Source organism: Saccopteryx bilineata, chromosome 1 (genome assembly GCF_036850765.1).
Source record: "Saccopteryx bilineata isolate mSacBil1 chromosome 1, mSacBil1_pri_phased_curated, whole genome shotgun sequence".
NCBI classification, from domain to species: domain Eukaryota; kingdom Metazoa; phylum Chordata; class Mammalia; order Chiroptera; family Emballonuridae; genus Saccopteryx; species Saccopteryx bilineata.
In genome coordinates, this window is record NC_089490.1 from 87225524 (window position 1) to 87247967 (window position 22444).

The 22444-nt window shown below is 37.4% G+C and overlaps 1 protein-coding gene across 3 annotated transcripts in view; it reads right to left on the reverse strand.

Moving 5' to 3' along the window:
- TNRC6B (trinucleotide repeat containing adaptor 6B) overlaps positions 1 to 22444 on the reverse strand; it is a 288141-nt gene that overhangs the window by 160048 nt on the left and 105649 nt on the right. For all 3 annotated transcript variants that reach the window (XM_066257399.1, XM_066257391.1, XM_066257372.1), the window contains one exon: positions 17628 to 17695. In XM_066257399.1, coding sequence (XP_066113496.1) covers positions 17628 to 17695 — 68 coding nt within the window. The remainder of the gene's footprint in view (positions 1 to 17627; positions 17696 to 22444) is intronic.

Here is a 22444-nt window from a genome sequence, read left to right on the forward strand (position 1 = left end):
AACAGCCGTAGGGCTGTGTAACCTTAGCAAGGCAAGTCCTTGGTATCCTTGGACCTCGATCTTCTCATTTGTAGAATGTAAGGATAAGACATCACTAGATGGTATCTTTGGTTCCTATCAGCTTCAAAAATGCATTTGGCTTTTTTTCTTTGCAGTTCTGTTCATCTTATCATTGCCATCTCAAAAGTTAAGTCATCACTCTGGGAAAACTTTCCTTGCCTTCCCAATCTAGACCAGCCTTCCTGTTCAACACTCCCATATCTTTTACGACTTCATAGCACTGGTCAAAATAGCAATTTATTATTTGTGAAATAAGGTCCTTACCACTGGTCTTCCCCAGTATGTATAAGGACAAACATCACATCTTCCTTCATGGCTGTGTGAAGCCCTACAGCAAATAGATAAATAAATGAATTGATTAAACTGGACCTCCATTTGGAAGTGCTGCGCTGAACAGGAGGAAACCTGCCACCCAAACAAATACTATAAGAACTGGATATCTTTCCAGAAACTTGCCTCCATCTATTTAAGGATTGCTCAAGGAAATAAAGTTAACAAAAGTGATAGCAAGAGAGCAAAAGTGCCCTGTGTCTATTAGACCCCATGTATCTCTATAAAGTGGAACAGATGGGATTTCAGTATGATTCTCCCAAATGAACTTGGCTGACGGAGTGTACTCTGCCATGCCAGCTAGCACAGAACTGACAGATTCTGTAAGCCTGGCATTCCTTGAAAAGAAACTTTATGAACCCTTTCTAAGACCCACATTTGTCATCCTGGCTTCTGGGTCTTTATACAGCCCCCCACTTTTTTTTTACTCTGATAGAAGAACAGGAAAGGAACTGTTTCAGGGGAGGCAGAGTCCAATACCTAGATGATCTGGCAGCTTGAGCACTTATGGCATAAAATGCTTCCACTGTCTTTGCATAGCTCTGAGTGGAGTAGGAGCCAGGAGTTGGACTGACAATTGAGATGTAGGCAAGAGCAGGAAACTCCTAGGATGGAAATTTTGAATACTTAGTCTATTTTTATCCCTCCAATACCTTCCAGATGAGTTACGGAAAGATTACTTATGTGGAGCATGCTCAACATGCTAAAATGCATGAAGACTGTACAGCCACTTTGTTTCAATTTGTGATGGAGATGATCTTTTTAAAAAGATTTTATTTATTGATTTTAGAGAGAGGAGAAAGAGAAAGGCAGTTAGGGGTGGGGTGGAGAGTGAGCATCAATTCATAGTTGCTTCTCATATGTGCTTTGACCGGGAAAGCCTGGGGTTTTGAACCCGCAACCTCAGCATTTCAGGTCAGTGCCTTATCCACTGTGCCACAACAGGTCAAGTGGATATAATACCTTTATAAAACTGAATTTTTCTAAGTCTCCATTTTCCAGTGCAGAATATTACTGTTTGAATGTGTATATGTGTTACCTTGTGTTAACAAGCTGCATGAAGTCAGGAAACAGAAACACATTTTAAAACAGAATATTAGTTCTATTTTCAAATAATATGATCAATATTTTATTCTTTAACATCCAGACATCTTATCCAAGTCACGGCACCAAAAACAAAACAAAACTAAACAAAAACATCCAGACTTATTTATTTATTTATTTATTTATTTATTTATTTGAGGTACCTCTAAACTTAAAACAGTCTATTTATTCATCTTAAAAAAACAAGTTCAATAAATACACTATTTTCCCCATATTTTCAGACATTTTGGATCCTGTGATATACTTATTGAAATTTTTTCATATTAAAAATTGGACATTTTTTAAAATTATATTATTACAAAGTGAGAATTCAAAGTAAAAAAAATAGTTTACTTTTTAAACACATAAGCCAGAACTTATACACTCAAATAACTGTTCTCTTTCAAAGTTGGTATTTTTGGTGACTATACACTACACCACTATTAAAATATTTTTATTTGGGACTGAGTAATGGTTGTGCAGTGGGTAGAGTATTGATCTGGGATACTACCAGGTTCAAAACCCAAGGTCATCAGCTTGAGCGCAGGCTCACCAGCTTGAGCGTGGAGTTGCCAGCTTGAGCGTGGTATCATCAACATGATCCTATGGTTGCTAGCTTGAAGCTAAAGGTCACTGGCTCAGCTTGAGCCTCCCAGTCAAGGCATGTACAAGAAACAATCAATGAACAACTAAAGTGACATACAACTACAAGTTGATGCTTCTCTCTCTTTCTCTCTCAGAAAAAAGAAAATTCATTTAGGGCCCTAGCAGAGTGGCTCAGTGAATAGAGTATTGTCCCAGTGTGCTGAGGTCATGGGTTATAATTTGATGCTTCTCTCTTCCCCACCCCCCTTCCTCTTTCTCAAATTAAGGAAAATTTTAAAAAAGAGATTAAATATTTTAATTAAATATTTTATTTGAAAACATTAAAAAATATAAACTAAACATTTATCTCAAAAATCTGATTTTTAAAATTTATTTTAGCAAGAGAGGAAGGGAGAGAGAGAGACAGGAACATCAATCTGTTCCTATATGTGCTCTGACCGGAGATTGAACCAGCAGCCTTTGCATTTTGGGAGAATGCTCTAACCAACTGAGTTATCTGGCCAGGGCAACTCAAAAATCTAGACAACAACAAACAAAAAAATTAATAATGAAAAAAGCATAAATAATTGCTTTAAAAAAGAAAGAGTAGACTGGCTCAATGAAACTAACAGCTTTTGTTTTCAAAAAATAAACACAAGTAATCCTTTGAAAATATGATTAATTAAAAAAAGAGAAGTCACCCTGACCAGGCGGTGGCGCAGTGGATAGAGTGTTGGACTGGGATGCAGAGGACCCAGGTTCGAAACCCCGTGGTCGCTAGCTTAAGCACGGGCTCATCTGGCTTGAGCAAGGTTCATCAGCTTGAGCCCAAGGTCGCTGGCTTGAGCAAGGGGTCACTCAGTCTGCTGTAGCTCTCCAGTCAAGGCACATATGAGAAAGCAATCAATGAACAACTAAGGAGCCACAATGAGGAATTGATGCTTCTTAATCTCTCTCCCTTCCTATCTGTCCCTATTTCTGTCTTTCTGTCTCTGTCACACATACACACACACAAAAAAGAGAAGTCATTAAAAAACATTAGAACTGAGATGGGGGCATTATAACTAGAGATTTGAAAAGGATTTTTTTTAATTGTGAGAGAATTACACATAACTTATGTCAATAAATTTGAAGAGTAAATAAAATAGAAAACAGTCAAGGAAAACAGAAAGTATCAAAATCAACTCAAGAAAAGTTTTTTGGTGTTTTTTTTTTAACAGGGACAGAGAGTCAGAGAGAGGGATAGATAGGGACAGACAGACAGGAACGAAGAGAGATGAGAAGCATCAATCATCAGTTCTTCCTTAAGAGACCTTAGTTGTTCATTGATTGCTTTCTCATATGTGCCTTGACCGTGGACCTTCAGCAGAATGAGTAACCCCTTGCTCAAGCCAGCGACCTGGGTCCAAGCTGGTGAGCTTTTGCTCAAACCAGATGAGCCTGCGCTCAAGCTGGAGAACTCGGGGTCTCAAACCTGGGTCCTCTGCATCCCAGTCCGATGCTCTATCCACTGCGCCACTGCCTGGTTAGGCAGTTATAAAAATAACAAAGAAAAAAAACTATCAGGAATTTGTAAGATATTCAAACTAAAAAGTACATGAAGTAGAAATGGTTTTCTAAATGAATTCTACCAAAGTTCTATCAAAGTTATATGAAGTTATGTTATTCCTTATGTTATTCTTACTGTTACCAAACTTCTAGAAATAAAAGGGAAACCTTCCAAATTTCCTCTATGAGCCTAACATATTCCTGAGACCCATCTGGACTAAGAGAGTACAAAAAAAAGAAAGGAAGAAAAACTGTAGACTAATCTTCACTTGTGAAGACAAATACAAAAACCTTAACTAAAATACTGCAAATAGAATTTAGCAATTTTAAGAGATTATGACCATGTAGGGTTTGTACCAACAATAAAAGGATAACTAAATACAAAATCTATTAACATAACTCTTCATCTATTCAACAAGTATGTACTAAGTGCTTTCCATGTGTCTGACTCTGCTAGGTGCTAGGGGCACACCAATAAACAAGATAGAAATGGTTCTTGTCCACATGGAGCCAACATCCTCTTGGGAAAAGGAAATCACTAAGAAAATAAAGAGTTTGATGGGAAATGGAATAACTGAGGGAAGCTCACTTTAGATAAGGTGGTTAGGAAAGGCTTTTTCTCAGGAGGGACATTTAAGCTGAGTTGAAAGCACCTGCTTGAGTGTTCAAAGAACAAGAGGGATGAATGATCAAGAGGAGGTAGGAGGAGCTAAATCATTCTGGGTCTTGAAGGCCACAGTAACGATTTTATTTTAAGAACAGGGGTAAGTCATAGAAGAATTTTAAAGCAGGAGAGTGAACAGCACCATTTTATCTATTATTCACCCTCCACCTAATACCTAACTAGCTTTTCAGGGGTCCAGGAAAATGTTTAGGACCTGAAAAGATACATTTGCAAGTTCAAAATACAAAAAGACAATTATAACCATAATAATTTATTAAATAAATACTTAAATGTCCTCAAAATACAACCCAGCAATTCCATTCACTATTAAATTTAGCATTTATAAAATTTAATTACATTTGAAAACAATTCTTACTTTGCAAAAATTCCTAAATATGTTAACTGTTAAGAAATCTTAGTAAATTATCATTTAAGTCAGTTTATTTATAGCCAAAGAATTTCAGAAATTAATAAAATTTTAAAATGTGATAGCAAAAGTAAATAAATAAAAACACATATTTAATATGGGATGTAGGTACCTTTTAATATGTTTCCTATAAAATGGGAAAAAGTCTCTAAAGCCTCCCAAAGTAAGAATTTCAAGGACCTATGGAGTTCTTACAACCACTTTGGAAGAGACAGTAAGATTTATATTTTCAAAAGCTCATCCTGGCTTCAATATGGAGAATACATTACAGACCACCAAGAGATAAAACAGAAATAAGCTAGAAGGTGATCGCCACTATCTAGGTGAGGAGGGTAGCCTGAAACAGGTGGGGGTGGTAGAGGTAGAAAGAAGTACATAATATACAGTATTTTGAAGATAGAAGTGATTCTATCATCAGATAACTGGTTGTTGTTAGGAAAGCAATCTGTAACCATGAAATATATATTGCTCACAAAAATTAGGGGGTATTTCAAAATGAATATGAAATGATAGAAGCATTTGATTTATTTTTATTAAACATTAGAAAAGCAAATGACAAGTCAAAGAAAGTTGCTTGATTATGCAAATGAGATGCAAAACCAACTTTTATTTCATGCGCTATACAAAAGGCTGAAAGTACTGGAGTATCTGAACGTTCCCTGATCCCTTAATTTTTGTGAGCAGTGTAGTTAAGACCAATTAATTTTTTTCAAAAGTAAGACCCCAAACTTGACTCACCATTCATTCATGCAGTCAAAAACTATTTTTTGAGCCACTGACTATGTATTTGATACTATGCCAGAACCAGGCCGAGAGAGATAGAGATGACTGGTAACACCTTGAAGGGCAGAGGCACGTAAATCCATGATTAAAATACAGCAAGTTAAGTGCCATATTAAAATATAAATAGCATGACCTGTGCTGGCGCGCAAAGGATAAAGCATCGACCTGGAATGCTGAGGTCGCGGTTTGAAACCCTGGGCTTGCCCAATCAAGGCACATACAAGAAGCAACTACTATGAGTTGATGCTTCCTGCTCCTCCCTCTTCTCTCTCTCTACAAAAATTGATAAAATCTTTAAAAAAAAGATAAAACTTTTTAAAAAAAGGTGTAAATAGAAATATGAGATAGTTATGTTATAGAGATACAAAGAATTTATTGCTAGAAGAGTCAGGAAAGATTTCACAGGGGAAATTAGATTCTGAACTGAGTCGTGAAGAATGAGTAGGAGTTTGCCATGTGGAGAACATAAGAAAAGGTTTTTTTAAGTTTTATAAACTTCAGTACTACCAATGGTGAGAAGGCTGACAAGAAAAAAAATATAAATATGGCCCTAGCCCAGTGGCCCAGTGGACAGAGTTGGCTCAGTGTATGGACATCCTGGGTTCAATTCCCGGTCAGGGCACATAGGAGAAGCGACCCCTCCCCTCCCCCTTCTCTATCTCTTCTCCTACCGCAGCCAGTGGCTCACTTGGTTTGAGCGTAGCCCTAGATGCTAAGGATAGCTTGGTTGGTTTGAGTGCGTCAACCTCAGGCACTGAAAATAGCTTTGTACTTGAGCACTGGCCCCAGACAGGATTGCCAGGTGGATCCCGTGTAGGAACACATGTGGGAGTCAACCTCACTATCTCTCCTCCTCTCATGAAAAGGAAAGGAAAGGAAAGAAAAAAAAAAAGAAAACTATATATGTAAAAGCTAAGTTTTTCCAGGATTTTTAGTGCCAACAAAGTCAGAAGGTGGAAACAGTAGCCAAAACTACATGGGAATCTCCAATGCAACTAAGAAACCCAAAAATTTTGGACTGCAGTTGGAAAACAGAATATTAGCATTTATACTTTAGTTACATTCAGAAATTAGAATGCTAGCAGACCATTTAGGGAATATTTTTTAAAATTCTTAAATTCTTTAAACCAAACCCAAAAAATCAAATTTGTGTTTGGCATAAGCCTTCCTTGACACTCCAGTTTGAATCCAATGTCCTCCTCTGTGCTTCCCATTAGCCAGTATGCACCTCTGTGGTAGCACATCCTACCCTAATATTATTGTTACCCATTTACTTGGTGTTCCCCCCTCTAAATTATAAGCTTCTTAAGGGCAGGGTATGTGTTTTTTATTTGTGGATCTAGTATATAGAAGGAATTTAATTAATGTTTGCTAAATAAATAAGCAAAGGAATGAATAGATGAATAGTATAAACCCAGGTTTTTATAGGGTGCAAAAAAGACAACACTTAAAATCCTGTAATTGGGAGATATACACAGGACAGTCACAAGAAAGTGTAAGATAAACTATTAACTATATGGTTCCACCTATGAGAAACAGGAATTAGAAAATGGATAGAGTAGAGCTCAGTTAAGCTGGCCTTCTAAAGAAGAACAAGATCAGCCTGGTCAGAACAGATACTTCAGTACAAAGCCAATGAAGCGGAAGCTGCAGGACCCCTCACTTTCATGGGCTCTTCCAAAAGCCCTCAAAGAAGTCCTAACACTGTGCTCAAATGATCTCTTTTAATTTTTTGTTACAATGTTTTTTTTCTATTTTAATTGTGGTAAAATATACATAAAATTTACCATCTTAACCATTTTTAAGTGTACAGTTCAGTATATAGTATATAAGTAGTGCTAAGTATATTCACATTGTTTTGAAGCAGATCTTCAGAACATTTTCATTTTACAAATCTGAAATTCAATACCCATTAAATAACTCCTCTTTTTCCCCCTCCCACCAGCCCTCGGTAACTGCCATCCTACTTTCTATTTATATAAATTTGACTATTTAAAATACCTAACTGAAATTATACAGTATATGTCTTTTTGTGACTAGCTTACTTCACTTAACATAATATTCTCATATTCTCAAGGTTTATCTATGTTGTAGTATGTGACAGAATTTCCTTCTTTTTTGGCTGAATAAAATTCCACTGTATGTACATACCACATTTTGTTTATTCATACTTTTGCATATGGACACTGGGTTGTTTCTATCTCTTGGCTATTGTGAATAGTGTTGCCATGAATATGAATATGCAAATATTTCTTCTAGAACCTGCTTTCAATTCTTTTGGATACATACCCAGAGAGGGATTGCTAGATTGTATGGTAGTTCTATTTTTCATTCTTTGAGGAACCTCTATACTGTTTTCCATAGCAGTTACACCATTTTATAATCCTACCAACAGAGCACAAAGGTTCCAATTTTTCCCACATCCTTGTCAGCATCTGTTATTTGTGTTTGTGTGTGTGTGTGTGTTTTAAGTAGCAATCCTATTGGGCATAAGATGATCTCACTGTGGTTTTAACTTGCATTTCTTTGATGATTAGTGATGTTGAGTGTTTTTTCATATGTTTATTGGCCATTTATATATCATCTTTAGAAAAATAGCTATTCAAGTCTTTTGTCTATTTTTAAAATCATTGATTTTTTTGTTGTTGAGTTGTAGTTCTTTATATATCCTGGACATTAACCTCTTATCAGACATATGAATTGCAAATATTTTCCCCATTCTCTATCAACTGCACCACTACTGATAAGGCAATAGAGCTGCCCAAACTTTTTAAACAAGAATGGTTAAATTGAGTGGTCAAATACAAAATAAAAAATTTCTTAATAAAAGAAATTGTTACTATAAAGATTTGGGGAGAATAAACTACAGTATAAGATAAACTGGTTGCCAGACCAGGCCACCAACTGCGCAACTAAGGTGGTGTAGTAGATAGAGCTCTGACCAGGGATGCTGAGGACCTAGGTTAGAAACACCAAGGTCAGCACCTTGAGTACAAGCTCATCCAGCTTGAGTGTGGGGTCGCCAGCTTGAGCGTGGGATCATAGAAATGACTCTATTGTTGCTAGCTTGAAGCCCAAAGTTGCTGGCTTGGGCCCAAAGTCGCTGGCTTGGGCAAGGAGTCACTGGCTTGGCTGGAGTCCCCCAGTCAAGGCACCTATGAGAGGCAATCAATGAACAACTAAAATGATGCAACTACAAATTGATGCTTCTCATCGCTCTCCCTTCCAGTTTCTGTCTGTCTCTATCTCTCCCTTTCTTGCTTAAAAAAAAAAAAAAAAAAAGAACCTGAGGAAAATAGAGCTGTAGGTTAAGAAATTAACGCAGGAACAGAAATAAAGATTAGGTAAGGACAAATTCAAACCTTGCAAAAGGTCTGTATAATTAATAATTCAGAAAAATGTAAAAAGCATTTTATAACTAGACATTTAAGTTGGGAAGCATGTAATTAATAAGAAGAGAATTTAATCAAGACTTTGGAGTCAAGACATTTAAAAACTAGCAACGCGTCAAGCACATATAACACTACAATGGGGCATGAAGAGTAGTGTTTGCTCCATAAATTACATTCTTCTCTCTAAATCAATATAAAACTATATTCACCACTTTGATCTCCTAACAGGACTCCCATATAACCTTGGAACAGATTCTCCCTTAGAAAAGGAAGTTAAAAAAAAAAAAAAAGGCAGCCCAAGGGAGTAGAAATCTAGAAATGGATACAATTAATAATTCTATCAACAATTCCTAAAAAGGGAATACTGTCTATAAAACACATTATTAAATGAGGTTTTAAAATTTTAATATGCTTGGTTTAGTACAACATACACAAAAGATTATTTCAACATAAAATCAATAAGTTATTAATTTTACATTTTTATTTTTTTTTACATTCTTTTTGTTGTTGTTCTAAATAAAGCCAGTCCGGTGCATTTTATACAAGGCTATATTTTGCATTTAAAGAACATTTCAATTTGGTTGCTTTTTTTGTAGTAAAAACAGATAACATTAAATTTAACATCTCACTCATTTTTAAGTATGAAGTTCAGTAGTTAAAATATATTTGAATTGTTTTGTAACATCTCTAGAAACTTTTGTCTTTTTTTTATGTTTATTTATTGATTTTAGTGAGAGAAGAAAGGAGAGATAGGAACATTAATCTGTTCCTGTATGTGCCCTGACCCTGTTTATGCTTCAGGATGACACTTACTAACCGAGCTATCCGGCCAGGGTGAGATCTCTCGACATTTTTCATCTTGAAAAATCTAGCCTGACCAGGTGGTAGCGCAGTGGATAAGAGTGTCAGACTGGGATGCGGAGGACCCAGGTTTGAAACCCAGAGTTCGCCAGCTTGAGCGCAGGCCCATTCGGCTTGAGCACAGGCTCACCAGCTTGAACGCAGGGTCATTGGCTCGAGCGTAGGATAATAGACGTGACCCCACGGTTGCTAACTTGAGCCCAAGGTTGTGCAAGGGATCACTCAGTCTGCTGTAGACCCCCGGTCAAGGCACATATAAGAAAGCAATCAATGAACAACTAGAGTGCCACAATGAAGAATTGATGATTCTTATCTCTCTCTCTCTTCCTGTCTGTCTGTCCCTCTCTGTCTCTGTCACAAAATAAAAAGTCTGAAACTCTATAACCATAAATACAAATTCCCTATCCTTCCTCCCCCTAGCTCTTGGCAACCATTATTCTACTTTCTTCTACTTACTGTTTCTATGATGTTGACTATGTGAGATACTTCATATGAGTGGAATCATACACAATTTGTCCTTTCTGATGGCTTATTTTGCTTAGCATAATGTCCTTCAGGTTCACCCATGCTGTAGCATGTCACAGGATTTCCTTCTTTATTCAGGCTTCAAAATATTCATTGTATGTATTACATTTTCTTTATCTATTCACCTGTCAGTTGACATCTGAGTTGCTTCCACCTCTTGACTACTGTGAATAATGCTACAATAAATATAATTGTGTGAATAACTCTTCGAAATCCTACTTTGAGAGATTTGTTTTTAATAATGACCTTTTGAAAAATTAAACAAAAGAAGAAAATTCAGTCAATAAAACATTACTAGAAAAATGGAATCATTTTATTTGGTTAAATACAAATATCTTTTGAAAATATGACTAAATTTCAGCATAAAGATTTAAGCTTAGATTCGTCTGTAAATTATACATTACTTAGACAAAGGGAGATGAGCCTGACCAGGTGTTGGTAGTAGATAGAGAGTCAACCTGGGACACTGAGGACCTAGGTTTGAAACCCAAAGGTTGCTGGATTGAGTGTGGGATCATAGACTTGACCTCATACCCCATGGTCGCTGGCTTGAGCACAAAGGTCACTGGCTTGAGCAGGGGGTAACTGACTCAGCTAGAGCAGCTTGCCCCCCAGTCAAGGCACATATGAGAAAGCAATCAATGAACAACTAAGGTGCCACAACTACAAGTTGATGCTTCTCATCTCTCTCCCTTTCTGTCTGTCTGTCCCTCCCTCTCTCTTTCTTTCTTACTAAAAAAAAGGGGAGATGGATAAAAAAGAGGTCAAACTCACTAATACACCAAACTAATATTTAACTTCAAAATAATTTATAACAAATGATCAGCCCACAAACATCCAGACTATTGTTTATATTATAAAATAAAACCAAATCAAAAGCCTGCCTAGGTATAAACATTTTATCTGAAATGAGCTTTTAATAAGTATGGTCAAATACAATCTATGGGTAAGTATTTGCTCATGCTCCTTTTAAAAAGCTGTATTATTTTTATATTTACCCCTGTGTTAAACACATTAATATTGTCTGTGATTAATACTGAGTGAGGTGTTTTTTTGTTTTGTTTTTTTAAAGATTTTATTTATTGATTTTCTGAGAGAGGAGAGAAAGAAAGAGAGAGAGAGAGAGAGAGAGAGAGAGAGAGAGAGAGAGAGAAAGGGCCAAGGGAAAAGCAGGAAGCTTCAAGTTGTAGTAACTGCTTCTCTCATATGTGCCTTGATCAGGCAAGCCTGGGGTTTCGCACCTGCAACCTCAGAGTTTCAGGTGAATGCTTTATCCACTGTACCACCACCACAGGTCAGGCAATACTGTGTGAGTTTAATATAGTAATTATATGGCAATAAACTTAGCTTGTCTTATTGGCTACAGTAGCTATTAAACTGAATATCCTCAGAAAAATGATTATATTAGATATATTATTGTAAGTAAGCCTCATTAAAAAGAACAATAGATAAAGTGTTTAAAGTTACACACCCTATTAAATCTTATTCATATATATACCAGAATTCACAACTGATCTAAATATTAATTGTTTAGCATGGATATTTTTCAATATCAAGAGTGAGTTATTTTTCAAGAAAGCTTTATACATGCATAGCTACCTTAATCCACCTATTATTAATAGAACTTAGTTTCACTGAAATAAACATCACAGAAAGATAATACTTTTTTCAAGACTTCTAGAATCTATGGTGAAAATGTTAAATGAAAAACAGCAAGTGGCACAGGTCAGCTAACAAAAAAAACTTTAGACTTAATCTTTACAAGAATTTGTGACCTTGAGGAAGATATATCACCTCTGTGCTCCATCTGCTTCTATAAGTGAAACAGGCTATTCATACAAGCTAACACCAATGAATGAGATTAATTCTGCAAACTAATTTAAAAAAAGTATAAGTTAGATCTCTGACTCACACTATACACAAGAAAGAGTACCAGTTCAACTAGAGGTCTAAATGTAAAAAATAAAGCAGAAAAACTAAGCATATTTTATCATGTTAGAGTAGGGAAACCTTTTCAAAACAAGCACAAAACATAGAAGCCATAAAGGCTAATTTTACTATATCAAAATTTAAAAGGTGTACTAATTAGTATGAAAGATATCCCAATGTTTAAAGATAAGGACTTGGAGAAAATATTTAAAACATCTCAACAGACAAAGATTATTAGCTATACTTTATAAACTATTAAAATAAACAATCCAATAGAAAGATGGGAATAATATATAAATAGGCAACACACAAAAATCAACTGTCAATTAACAAAAGATACTGCATCTTATAATAGTAAGCAAAAAAGTGCAAAGTAAACAATATTAGAGTGATAAAAATTTAAATTTAAATATAAATAATTTTATTGTCATCAAAGGTGTGGAGAAATGGGCACTCACATACGCTGCTGGTATAGCTTTTTTGAAAGGTAATTTGATAACAGCTACCTCCATGTAAAAAACATGCCCATGAACCAAACAGCTCCAGCTCTAAAAAAACCTATTCTACAAAAATATATGTGTACAAAGATATAAGAATAAGGATATTCAATAAAATATTATTTGTAATCAAAGAAATGAAGGCCACCAAAATATCAAAGAAGAATGAGTACAGTACATTGATTCAACATAATGTTTTGCAGATGTTTAAAATAATGACATAGACTGCGAAAGATGTCAAATTTAAAAAGCACGTTTTAGAAGTATTACATCAGAGAAAAAATCTAGTTGTTTTAAAACATACAGAAAATATTTAGGAAAATTAGGAGGAAAAGTAGCATAAAAGAAGAATCTCATTTTTATTTCTAAATCCACATTTACTGTTTAACTCTTTTATGACAATCATGTATTATTTTTATAATTAAAAAAATAAAAGAGGCCTGACCTGTGGTGGCGCAGTGGATAAAGCGTCGACCTGGAAATGCTGAGGTCGCTGGTTCAAAACCCTGGGCTTGCCTGGTCAAGGCACATATGGGAGTTGATGCTTCCAGCTCCTCCCCCCCTTCTCTCTCTCTGTCTCTCTCTCTCTGTCTGTCTCTCCCTCTCCTCTCTAAAATGAATAAATAAAAATAAATAAATAAAATTTAAAAAATAAAAAAATAAAAGAATAAATGGGAATTTCCATTACTTGTATCCCCCATGTATAAGATGCACCTTAATTTTGAGGCCCAAAATTTGAGAAAAAAAAAAAAGAATTACATAAAGTTATTGAACTCGTTGTATTCATCATAAAATTCATACAACTTCTCATCACTGTCAAAATTCCCATCCATTAGCTTGTCCTCATCTGTGTCTGATGTTGGATCACTATCTTCATATATTACCTCGTCCTCAGTTCCATCTATGTAAGGTGATCAATCGTCCTCCTTTAGGGAAGACAGTCTTTCTTTTGTAAGTTCCGTCCTCCATCAAAAGTGTCCTCCTGCCTGAACTGTGGTGGCGCAGTGGATAAAGCGTTGACCTGGAATGCTGAGGTTGCTGGTTCAAAACCCTGGGATTACCTGGTCAAGGCACATAGGGGAGTTGATGCTTCCTGCTCCTCCCCTTTTCTCTCTCTCTCTCTCTCTCTTCCTTCTCTCCTCTCTAAAATGAATAAATAAAGTCTTAAAAAAAAAAGTGTCCTCCTACACATCCTCCTTTTTGATAGTGGAAGACTAATCTGTACATGTCCATATTCAATTGATGCAGAGTCAATCCACTGCGTGTGATATGATGTATTTGTATATAAATGAGTACTTTTTCTCACAATTATTACTAAAAATTAATAGGCATATAAGCATAATTACAACATAAAATATTATAAATGTTTTTATTATGCATTTATCATATTATAGTGTATTATTGTTGCAATGAATAAAATATTTCTTTTATTTACGATACTGTTTTCTTTTATTTATTTTTGTTTTCCTTTTCATTGTAAAAAAGTTGGTCACCTTAATTTATGGCATATGAAATGCCACACTTCTTAAATGACTTGACAACTATCTCAATCTAGATAATATCCCAGGGTCTTTGCACCCAAGTACAAACTTTTCCTATAATTGGTTTCTTCACTCTTCCTGCTGGTGTTAAATTGTCCCCAGAAGACTTCATCCATTGGTTCCATTCATCTCTCATGGCAGCTTTGAAGGGTTTGTTAATGCTGTCATGAAGTAGTTGGAGCTGAGATGTCAAGCCTCCAGGTATGACGGAAAGTTTTGTTTTTGCTCTGCAGTGATCTTTTGTGTTCTTTGTTATGTGTATTCTGAACTGATCAAGCACCAATAGGGTAGGTTTGTGTTAAGAGCCCACTTGGTCTTTTCCTTCTCCAAACTTTCTCAAACCAGATATTTTTCCCATCCTGATCCATCCACCCCTTGTCATGAATGTGAACAACCACTCCTCGAGGAATGTCTTCTTTTGGCATTGTTTTGTGCTTGAAAATCAGCATAGGAGGCAGTGTGGTTCCATTGGCACAACAAGCTAGAACAACTGTATAATGGCTCTTTTCATGTCCACTTGTCTTCACAGTTATGGCTTTTACCCCCTCCTTCTCAACAGTTCTGATACTTGGAACATCAAATTGAAGTAGGACTTCGTCCCTATTTGCAATCTGTCCCAACTCAAACTGATGTGTCTTCTGACATTGAATGAACAAAATTATGAAATTCAAGGACTTTCTGCTCATAACTTTCAGGCATCTTCTGGGAAAATCTGGTGTGTATCGCATGCTTAGTCTATTCTGTTTCATGAACCTGAAGCACCAACTGTGTCCTCCTTTGAAATCAGTAACTTCTTTTTCATCAGCAGTTCATCTTGCCTCATGCTGAACCATCTTTGTGGATACAAGAATTCCAATTGCCCTTTGCTCTTCAATATATATCTTCAATTTCCTCTCTAAATCAGGCCATTTTGCTGACTTGCTTCTCGTGGCCTTCTTCTGCCGTGGCATTTTCAGTATAGGGTTTCTCCTTCCTGTAGCCAATCTTAGATTGATTCCTCAGTTGGAGGAGGACCAAACTTAAGTTCAGCAGCATGATTTCCATTCACTTTTGCAAACTGGATGACTTTTAACTTGAATTCAGTACTGTACGAAAATCTTTTCTGAGCCATTTCTGAACAGAACATGGCAAAACATAACCTACCGTAATATGACGGTAACAAGTGCGAAACAATGAGTGCAAAGACAGCAAGTACAAAAAAGCAAGAAATGCAAGTAAAAAAATCTACAGCCGCTGTATAAGACGCACCCAGTTTTTAGACCCCAAATTTTTCAGAAATGGGTGCATCTTATACATGGAGAATACGTTAAGTCATTCAGCAATGTGTCACTTTCAGGGTCTACAATGTAGATTCTACAACTCAGGATTCAATCATCCTTTGTTGACTATACTTCCGAGATACAAAAAAAAACAATTATTTCTGTTGTCTCAAAGAGAACGCAGCCCCTCTGCTCCCCACTCCCATAGAGGTGGATAGGTCTATGGGAAAAATGCCAAGTGAGGAGATTCAGTTCTGCTTTATCATTTCAATATATGATAGTAGACCAAGCCCAGTAAAACAAAAATAAAAACAAAACAGGATTCATCTGTGAAAAGGCAGTATGAGGCTTGTGAATAGAAAACTGGGGGAATGGTAAGGAAACAACACAGGACGTCTCAGGTCCACGGGGGCTGTTTGAAGCTTAAAAGAAGTGCAGTTTGTATAACATAAAACTTGTGGGAGAATCTGCCCAGCAACGTTTCCTGAATACCTAAAGAAGCTAATTCAGAGAGGGGTTAGTGGAGCAGGTTTTTAAAAATAAAGACTGGTTTGTTTGAGAAATGGATACCCTCCAGAGTGTGTTTTTAAAATAGAATTAATGCCATTTTCATTGTTTCCCCCAACTCTTATCCATAAGACTTTGATCTTGACAACTGTATTTTGTTAACCACAGAACTTTTCAGGAACATAGCCTCCAAGGTTGGCAAAACATCTGGGTTTAAGAGATATTGTAAAATACTTTAAAGTAAAAAAGATCTGGGTTCAAACCCTAACTTCCATTTCTAGCCTCATTGTTATGGGTGTTAACTACCCTGATCTCTGATCTCTGAATCAAATGGAGACAATGTAAATGAGCAAAGTACTTTGTGCACAGAAAACCCTTGTCAAATGGGAGCTATGATTTTTATTATAAAGACCTTTGATCAGAGCGCAGTGGTGGGGAAGTGGGCAGAGGCGTAGAAAGAAACACCTGAAGTGTTCCTGCAATTCCACTGGGACTAGATGTTTGGTATCCTAATTTGCTAAAAAAGAATTGATTCCATCAGCCCATGCAGAATATAAGTATACAGCCAAGTTAGGATTTATATTGTAAGCTATTTTTAAAACTGCCTGGTTAGCAAATTAAAATTTAAAAAAAATCAGCTGTGAAAATATCCTGGTTTCCATTAACAACAAACAGGAGATGAACATTTTCCTTTAATGAACCTGGCCATGTGGCAGCAAAGCTATTCTGCATAATTTATTCCTAAGAGTTTCAAAGACATAATTTTCATAAGACAGACCAAAACCAAACTATTTTCTAGGAAATAAAAAAGGTGAGAGAAAAGAGTTTCTTTCAATAGAATTTTGGTAAATTCCATGATTCACTGAACCATTCAATTAGGAGATCACTGTCTGAATAAAAAAATAGTAGTTATGTTAGTCATTTAAGCCAGTCTTAACTATTTTTTCTTTAAAAGGACATATGAAATACCAGTATGTTCTGCACCACAATTTTTCAAGTTCTGTGACAGCGGGCAAAAGAAAAAAATCTACTCACTGCCACCAAAGCTACCCAGAGGACTTCCAATTTCAGATTTAAAACTTAATCACTTTTTAAGTCAGGAAAGGATAGACCCTGAATCATTTAGAATGTTGGCTAAGTTACATTATTTATAATTCCTATTCCTTTAGGGAAACAATTTATGATTAAAACAAAGATCAGAAGTATAAATAACTCAATGGAACAGAATTTCAGGAAGTATTATTCAAATAAATTCACACTTGGAATGCAGGAAAACAGTCTATTAATTTTGTCACTTCATAAAGACATTTGCTAAGAAAAGGATATATAATTTTATGCATTCTTTGGAAATCAACCAGACTGAATTAGTTCCATTTGGAATATCCTGAGCCTTAAAGCCTTTGCTAAAGTGCAACATAAATTTTGATTAGTCAAGTATGAAAAACTACAAAGCCAACTTTCTTGTCCCTCCAGTTAGTCTGTCTATAAATAGAAGCAATACATTAACAACCACCAAAGCAACTGGTTCCACAATGTGCCCAACATATACATCACTGCAAACATGCTCTCAGCATGTTTAACCAAAGTGCTTTTCAAGGTATGTAATAAGACCCTTTTAAAATAAAGTGTGACTCACTGTTTGCTTTCTTCACCAGGAGGTGGAGTCTTGCCATGCCCTTCCATTACAAAATCCTCCTGTTCCACCTGCAAAGGCAAGTACCACAGGGTCAGCAGCAGCCAGTAACTGAGATGTAACTCACTCCAAAGTGAGCGCCTGCCCTTGCACACCACATGGCCATTTCACTAGAGTACCTTGTACAGAAGCCTGGCCAATAACTTCACTCTCTAGGTTTGCTCAAGGCATCTCTGTTCAGGTGTTTAGATTTGCAGAATAAAAGAGGAAGCATGTTGATTTGTAACTCATATTACCATGAAAAAGGATTAGCATCCAGAATATAATAAAAAAATTGCTGTAAATCAGTATGAAAAAAACCTATCAGAATAATTTACAAAATAACTGGGTCGGAACTTCACTAGAGAGGACTCATTAATGGCCCTAAACATGAAAAGGTGTTCAATCTCATGTCAATCATAAAAATGCAATTTAAAACCACAAAGAGTTTTAATATATTTAGTTTACAACCATCAAGTTGGTTGAAATTTAAAAGTTGGGCAATACCAAGTATAGACAAAGGTGCAGAGCAATAGCAGCTCTCATCCACTCCCATTGAGAGGAACAATCGCTACAGCCACTTTTACAAAGTTTGCCATCATGTAGTACACTTGAATGTGTTTATTGTAGAAACTAGTAGTTTCACTCCTAGGTACATACCCTACAGATACTTTTGCACATATACAAAAATATTTTTAGTAGCATTACTTTTAACAGGAAAAAAAAATATGTTGACAAACACCCATTAATAGTAAAACAGGCCCTTGCTGTTTGCAGACAATAGAATTATCCTGCATGAAAATGAATGAACCATAACAATACATTTCAACCTAGACGAGTTACAAAAGCACAATTCTGGGTGAAAGAAGCAAGTCAAAAAAGATAGCTTTACAGTATAATTCCATTAATATACAGTTTAAATACAAATATTTTTAAACCATACATACATGTTTATATAGACATCAATGTCTACATATAGTTTAAAACTATAAAGAAAAGGGAGCGACTAGAGTATTACAAAATTTAGGCTAGTGAATGTCTGAGGGAGGGAAGGAGGGACTGAGGGAAGAAGCATGGGACCAGTTCTAGGTATGATTATGGTCTATTTCTTGGCCTATGTAGTAGGTATGTGGGTGTATGGGGGGGTTGTTTATTTTTGTTTGTGGCGAGAGAGAGAGAGATAGACAGGAAGAGAGAGGGAGATGAGAAGCATCAAGTCATAGCTGCAGCACTTTTTATTTGTCATTGATTGCTTCTCATATGTTCGCTGACCTGGGGCTCCAGCTGAGCCAGTGACCCCTTACTCAAGCCAGCAACCTTGGGCTCAAACCAACGACCATGGAACCATGTTAATGATCCCAGACTCAAGTCAGTGACCCCACACTCAAGCCAGAGATCCTATGCTCAAGCTGGTGAGCCCACGCTCAACCCAGATGATCTCCCGTTCAAGCTGGCAACTATAGAGTTTTGAACCTAAAAACTCAGCATCCCAGCCCTGGCCGGTTGGCTCAGCGGTAGAGCGTCGGCCTAGCGTGCGGAGGACCCGGGTTCGATTCCCGGCCAGGGCACACAGGAGAAGCGCCCATTTGCTTCTCCACCCCTCCGCCGCGCTTTCCTCTCTGTCTCTCTCTTCCCCTCCCGCAGCCAAGGCTCCATTGGAGCAGAGATGGCCCGGGCGCTGGGGATGGCTCTGTGGCCTCTGCCTCAGGCGCTAGAGTGGCTCTGGTCGCAACATGGCGACGCCCAGGATGGGCAGAGCATCGCCCCCTGGTGGGCAGAGCGTCGCCCCTGGTGGGCGTGCCGGGTGGATCCCGGTCGGGCGCATGCGGGAGTCTGTCTGACTGTCTCTCCCTGTTTCCAGCTTCAGAAAAATGAAGAAAAAAAACAAAACCAAAAAAAAAACTCAGCATCCCAGGTCGACACTCTATCCACTGTGCCACTATAGGTTAAACAGGGTATTTGTTTTGTAATTATCCTTTTAACTATGTTTTTCTTTTTTCTTTTATATGTATGGTTTATTTCTCAATACAAATTTTCAAAGAAAAAAAATATTTTACTATCCCAGATGGTTTTGATCAATAAAGGAAGATAAGTGACAGAGACAGAGCTACCTCTACAAATAGGGATAGACTATCAGTTCTACAAAAACTCCCCCAAAAGGCATTATAAAAAAAAATCCAACAGATGTAATCAAGGTGATAGATACTATTTCCAATTTAGAAAAATATAGTCCATTTATCCAGCCAGGGCCCAGTCCATTTCTTATAGGACCAAATAACCTGGAAGACAAACAACAGTAACATAAATATACAGCACAATAAAATCTGCTACAAAACAAGACTTTACAGCTCTGCCACCCTCTCCTCCATCTTTACTTTTCAGAAATAATAGAGAAGAGGGGATAGTATTAAGAGGCTGTTTCAAAAAAGACAAAACTGAGAGATTTACTTTATTTCGATTAAAAAGAAAAACTGAAGGAAGCGTAAGCAAGGACAAAAGACACACACTGCATAATGTGACATTCAAACTAGGTTTCAATATTGTTGTTATTGCTTTGCAGTTTTATGACTTTATTCGACAATCAGCAGTTAGTTCTCATCCACGTTAACTGTAGATTTTTGAAAGTGCTAACAGTTATGTAGGTGACCAACATATAGAGCTTGTTTGGTTAATCTTAATCCTAATTACATTTTCCACAATCCAGATACTGTATTCCTTTGGCCCACTTTGTTGAGCCTGAAGTCAATGAGTACATCTGGAGTTCCCCTCTCCTTCACGGCAAATTTTCAGATCTCTCTGAATGTCTGACAGTCAAGCTTCTTGAAAACCACTCTATGGATGAGCTTTGTGAATGTTGATGGTGTATTCTCTGGACACTACTTATCTGATGGTAGAACAGCCCTTCTCACTGCCCTTATTTGGGGGAGCCAATGTGCTGGGCCCAAGTTGAAAAGCCAGATTTCAACTTTTGTTCTTCTCTTAGGGACTTCTGGCATTGCCAAGGAGAGGAAGGATTCTCCCATCTTATGTTTACACTGTGACCTAAAACCTAGAGCAGGGGTCAGGAACCTATGGCTCATGAGCCAGATGTGGCTCTTTTGATGGCTGCATCTGGCTCACAGACAAATCTTTAATAAAAATATAATAACGTTAAAAATATAAAACATTCTCATGTACTACAATCCATTCATTTCCTGCCACTCATGTTCATGGTTGCGGGTGGCTGGAGTCAATCACAACTGTCCTCAGAGACAACACCAAATTTTTATTGGATAACGCGTAATGTACACGGATCGTTGTATGGCTCTCACGGAATTACATTTTAAAATATGTGATGCTCATAGCTCTCTCAGCCAAAAAGGTTCCCGACCCCTGCTCTAGAGTAAAAACTAGGGTTGCAATGTTGCAAGGGAATTTAATGAAGTGCTAGAGATGATCTTGATCTGAATTGTGGTTATAAGAATGTAAATATTCATGAAAAATAATCACTGAGCTGTGCATTTTATACACTAACTTGTACAAGTGTTATACTTTAATTATAAAAAGTGACAAATTGTTTAAATTTATTAAGTTATTTGAAATCTCAAGCTGAAATCAGTATTTTCCCATTTATACTACATAAAATTTTATTTTTTCTTTTAACTTTTTAAAAGATTTTATTTATTGATTTTAGAGAGAAGAGAAAGAGAAAGGATAGGGGTGAACAGGAAGCAACACTTTGCTTCTTGTATGTGCCTTGACCAGGCAAGCCCAGGGTCTTGAACCAGCGACCTCAGCAACCCAGATCCATGCTTTATCCATTGCACCACCACAGGTCAGGCTATAGAATTTTCTTGATTTTTCATCGTTAAAAATCTTCTCCAGTTAAACAGCTTTTTTCTTTTCTTTTTACTTAGTGAGAGGAGGGGAGGCAGAGATAGACCCCTGCATGCATGTCATGTGCCCCAAAGGGGATCTACCAGGCAAGACCACTAGGGAGTAATGTTCTGCCTATTTGGGGCCTTGCTCTGTTGCTCAGCAACCAAACTCTTCTTAGTGCCTGAGGTGGAGGCCATGGAGCTATCTTCACTGCCTGGGGCCAGCTCTCTACAATTGAGCCATGGCTGCAGGAAAGTGAGGGGGGAGAGAGAGAAAGAGAGAAGTGGGAAGGGAAGGGGTGGAAAAGCAGATGGGTACCTCCCCTGTGTGCCCTGACTGGGAATCAAACCCAGAACAACCACATGCTGGGCCGATGCTCTACCACTGAGCCAACTGGCCAGGGTCCAATTAAAGAACTTTAAACTGTGGACCTTAGCTTCTGCTTACTAGTTAAAAAACAAACAAACACACAAACAGAAAAAGGCTTATCTATAATCAATTTCTAATTAGCACAATAATGATAAGAAGTAATCAAAAAAGCCCACAGCTTTAACAACCTCAACTTTGGTTTCTAAATTTTTTTTTTCTTGTATTTTTCTGAAGCTGGAAACGGGAGAGACAGTCAGACAGACTCCCGCATGTGCCCGACCGGGATCCACTCGGCACGCCCACCAGGGGCCACGCTCTGCCCACCAGGGGGCGATGCTCTGCCCCTCCGGGGCGTCGCTCTGCCGAGACCAGAGCCACTCTAGCGCCTGGGCAGAGGCCAAGGAGCCATCCCCAGCGCCCCCCCATCTTTGCTCCAATGGAGCCTTGGCTGCGGGAGGGGAAGAGAGAGACAGAGAGGAAGGAGGGAGTGGGGGTGGAGAAGCAAATGGGCGCTTCTCCTATGTTCCCTGGCTGGGAATCGAACCCGGGTCCTC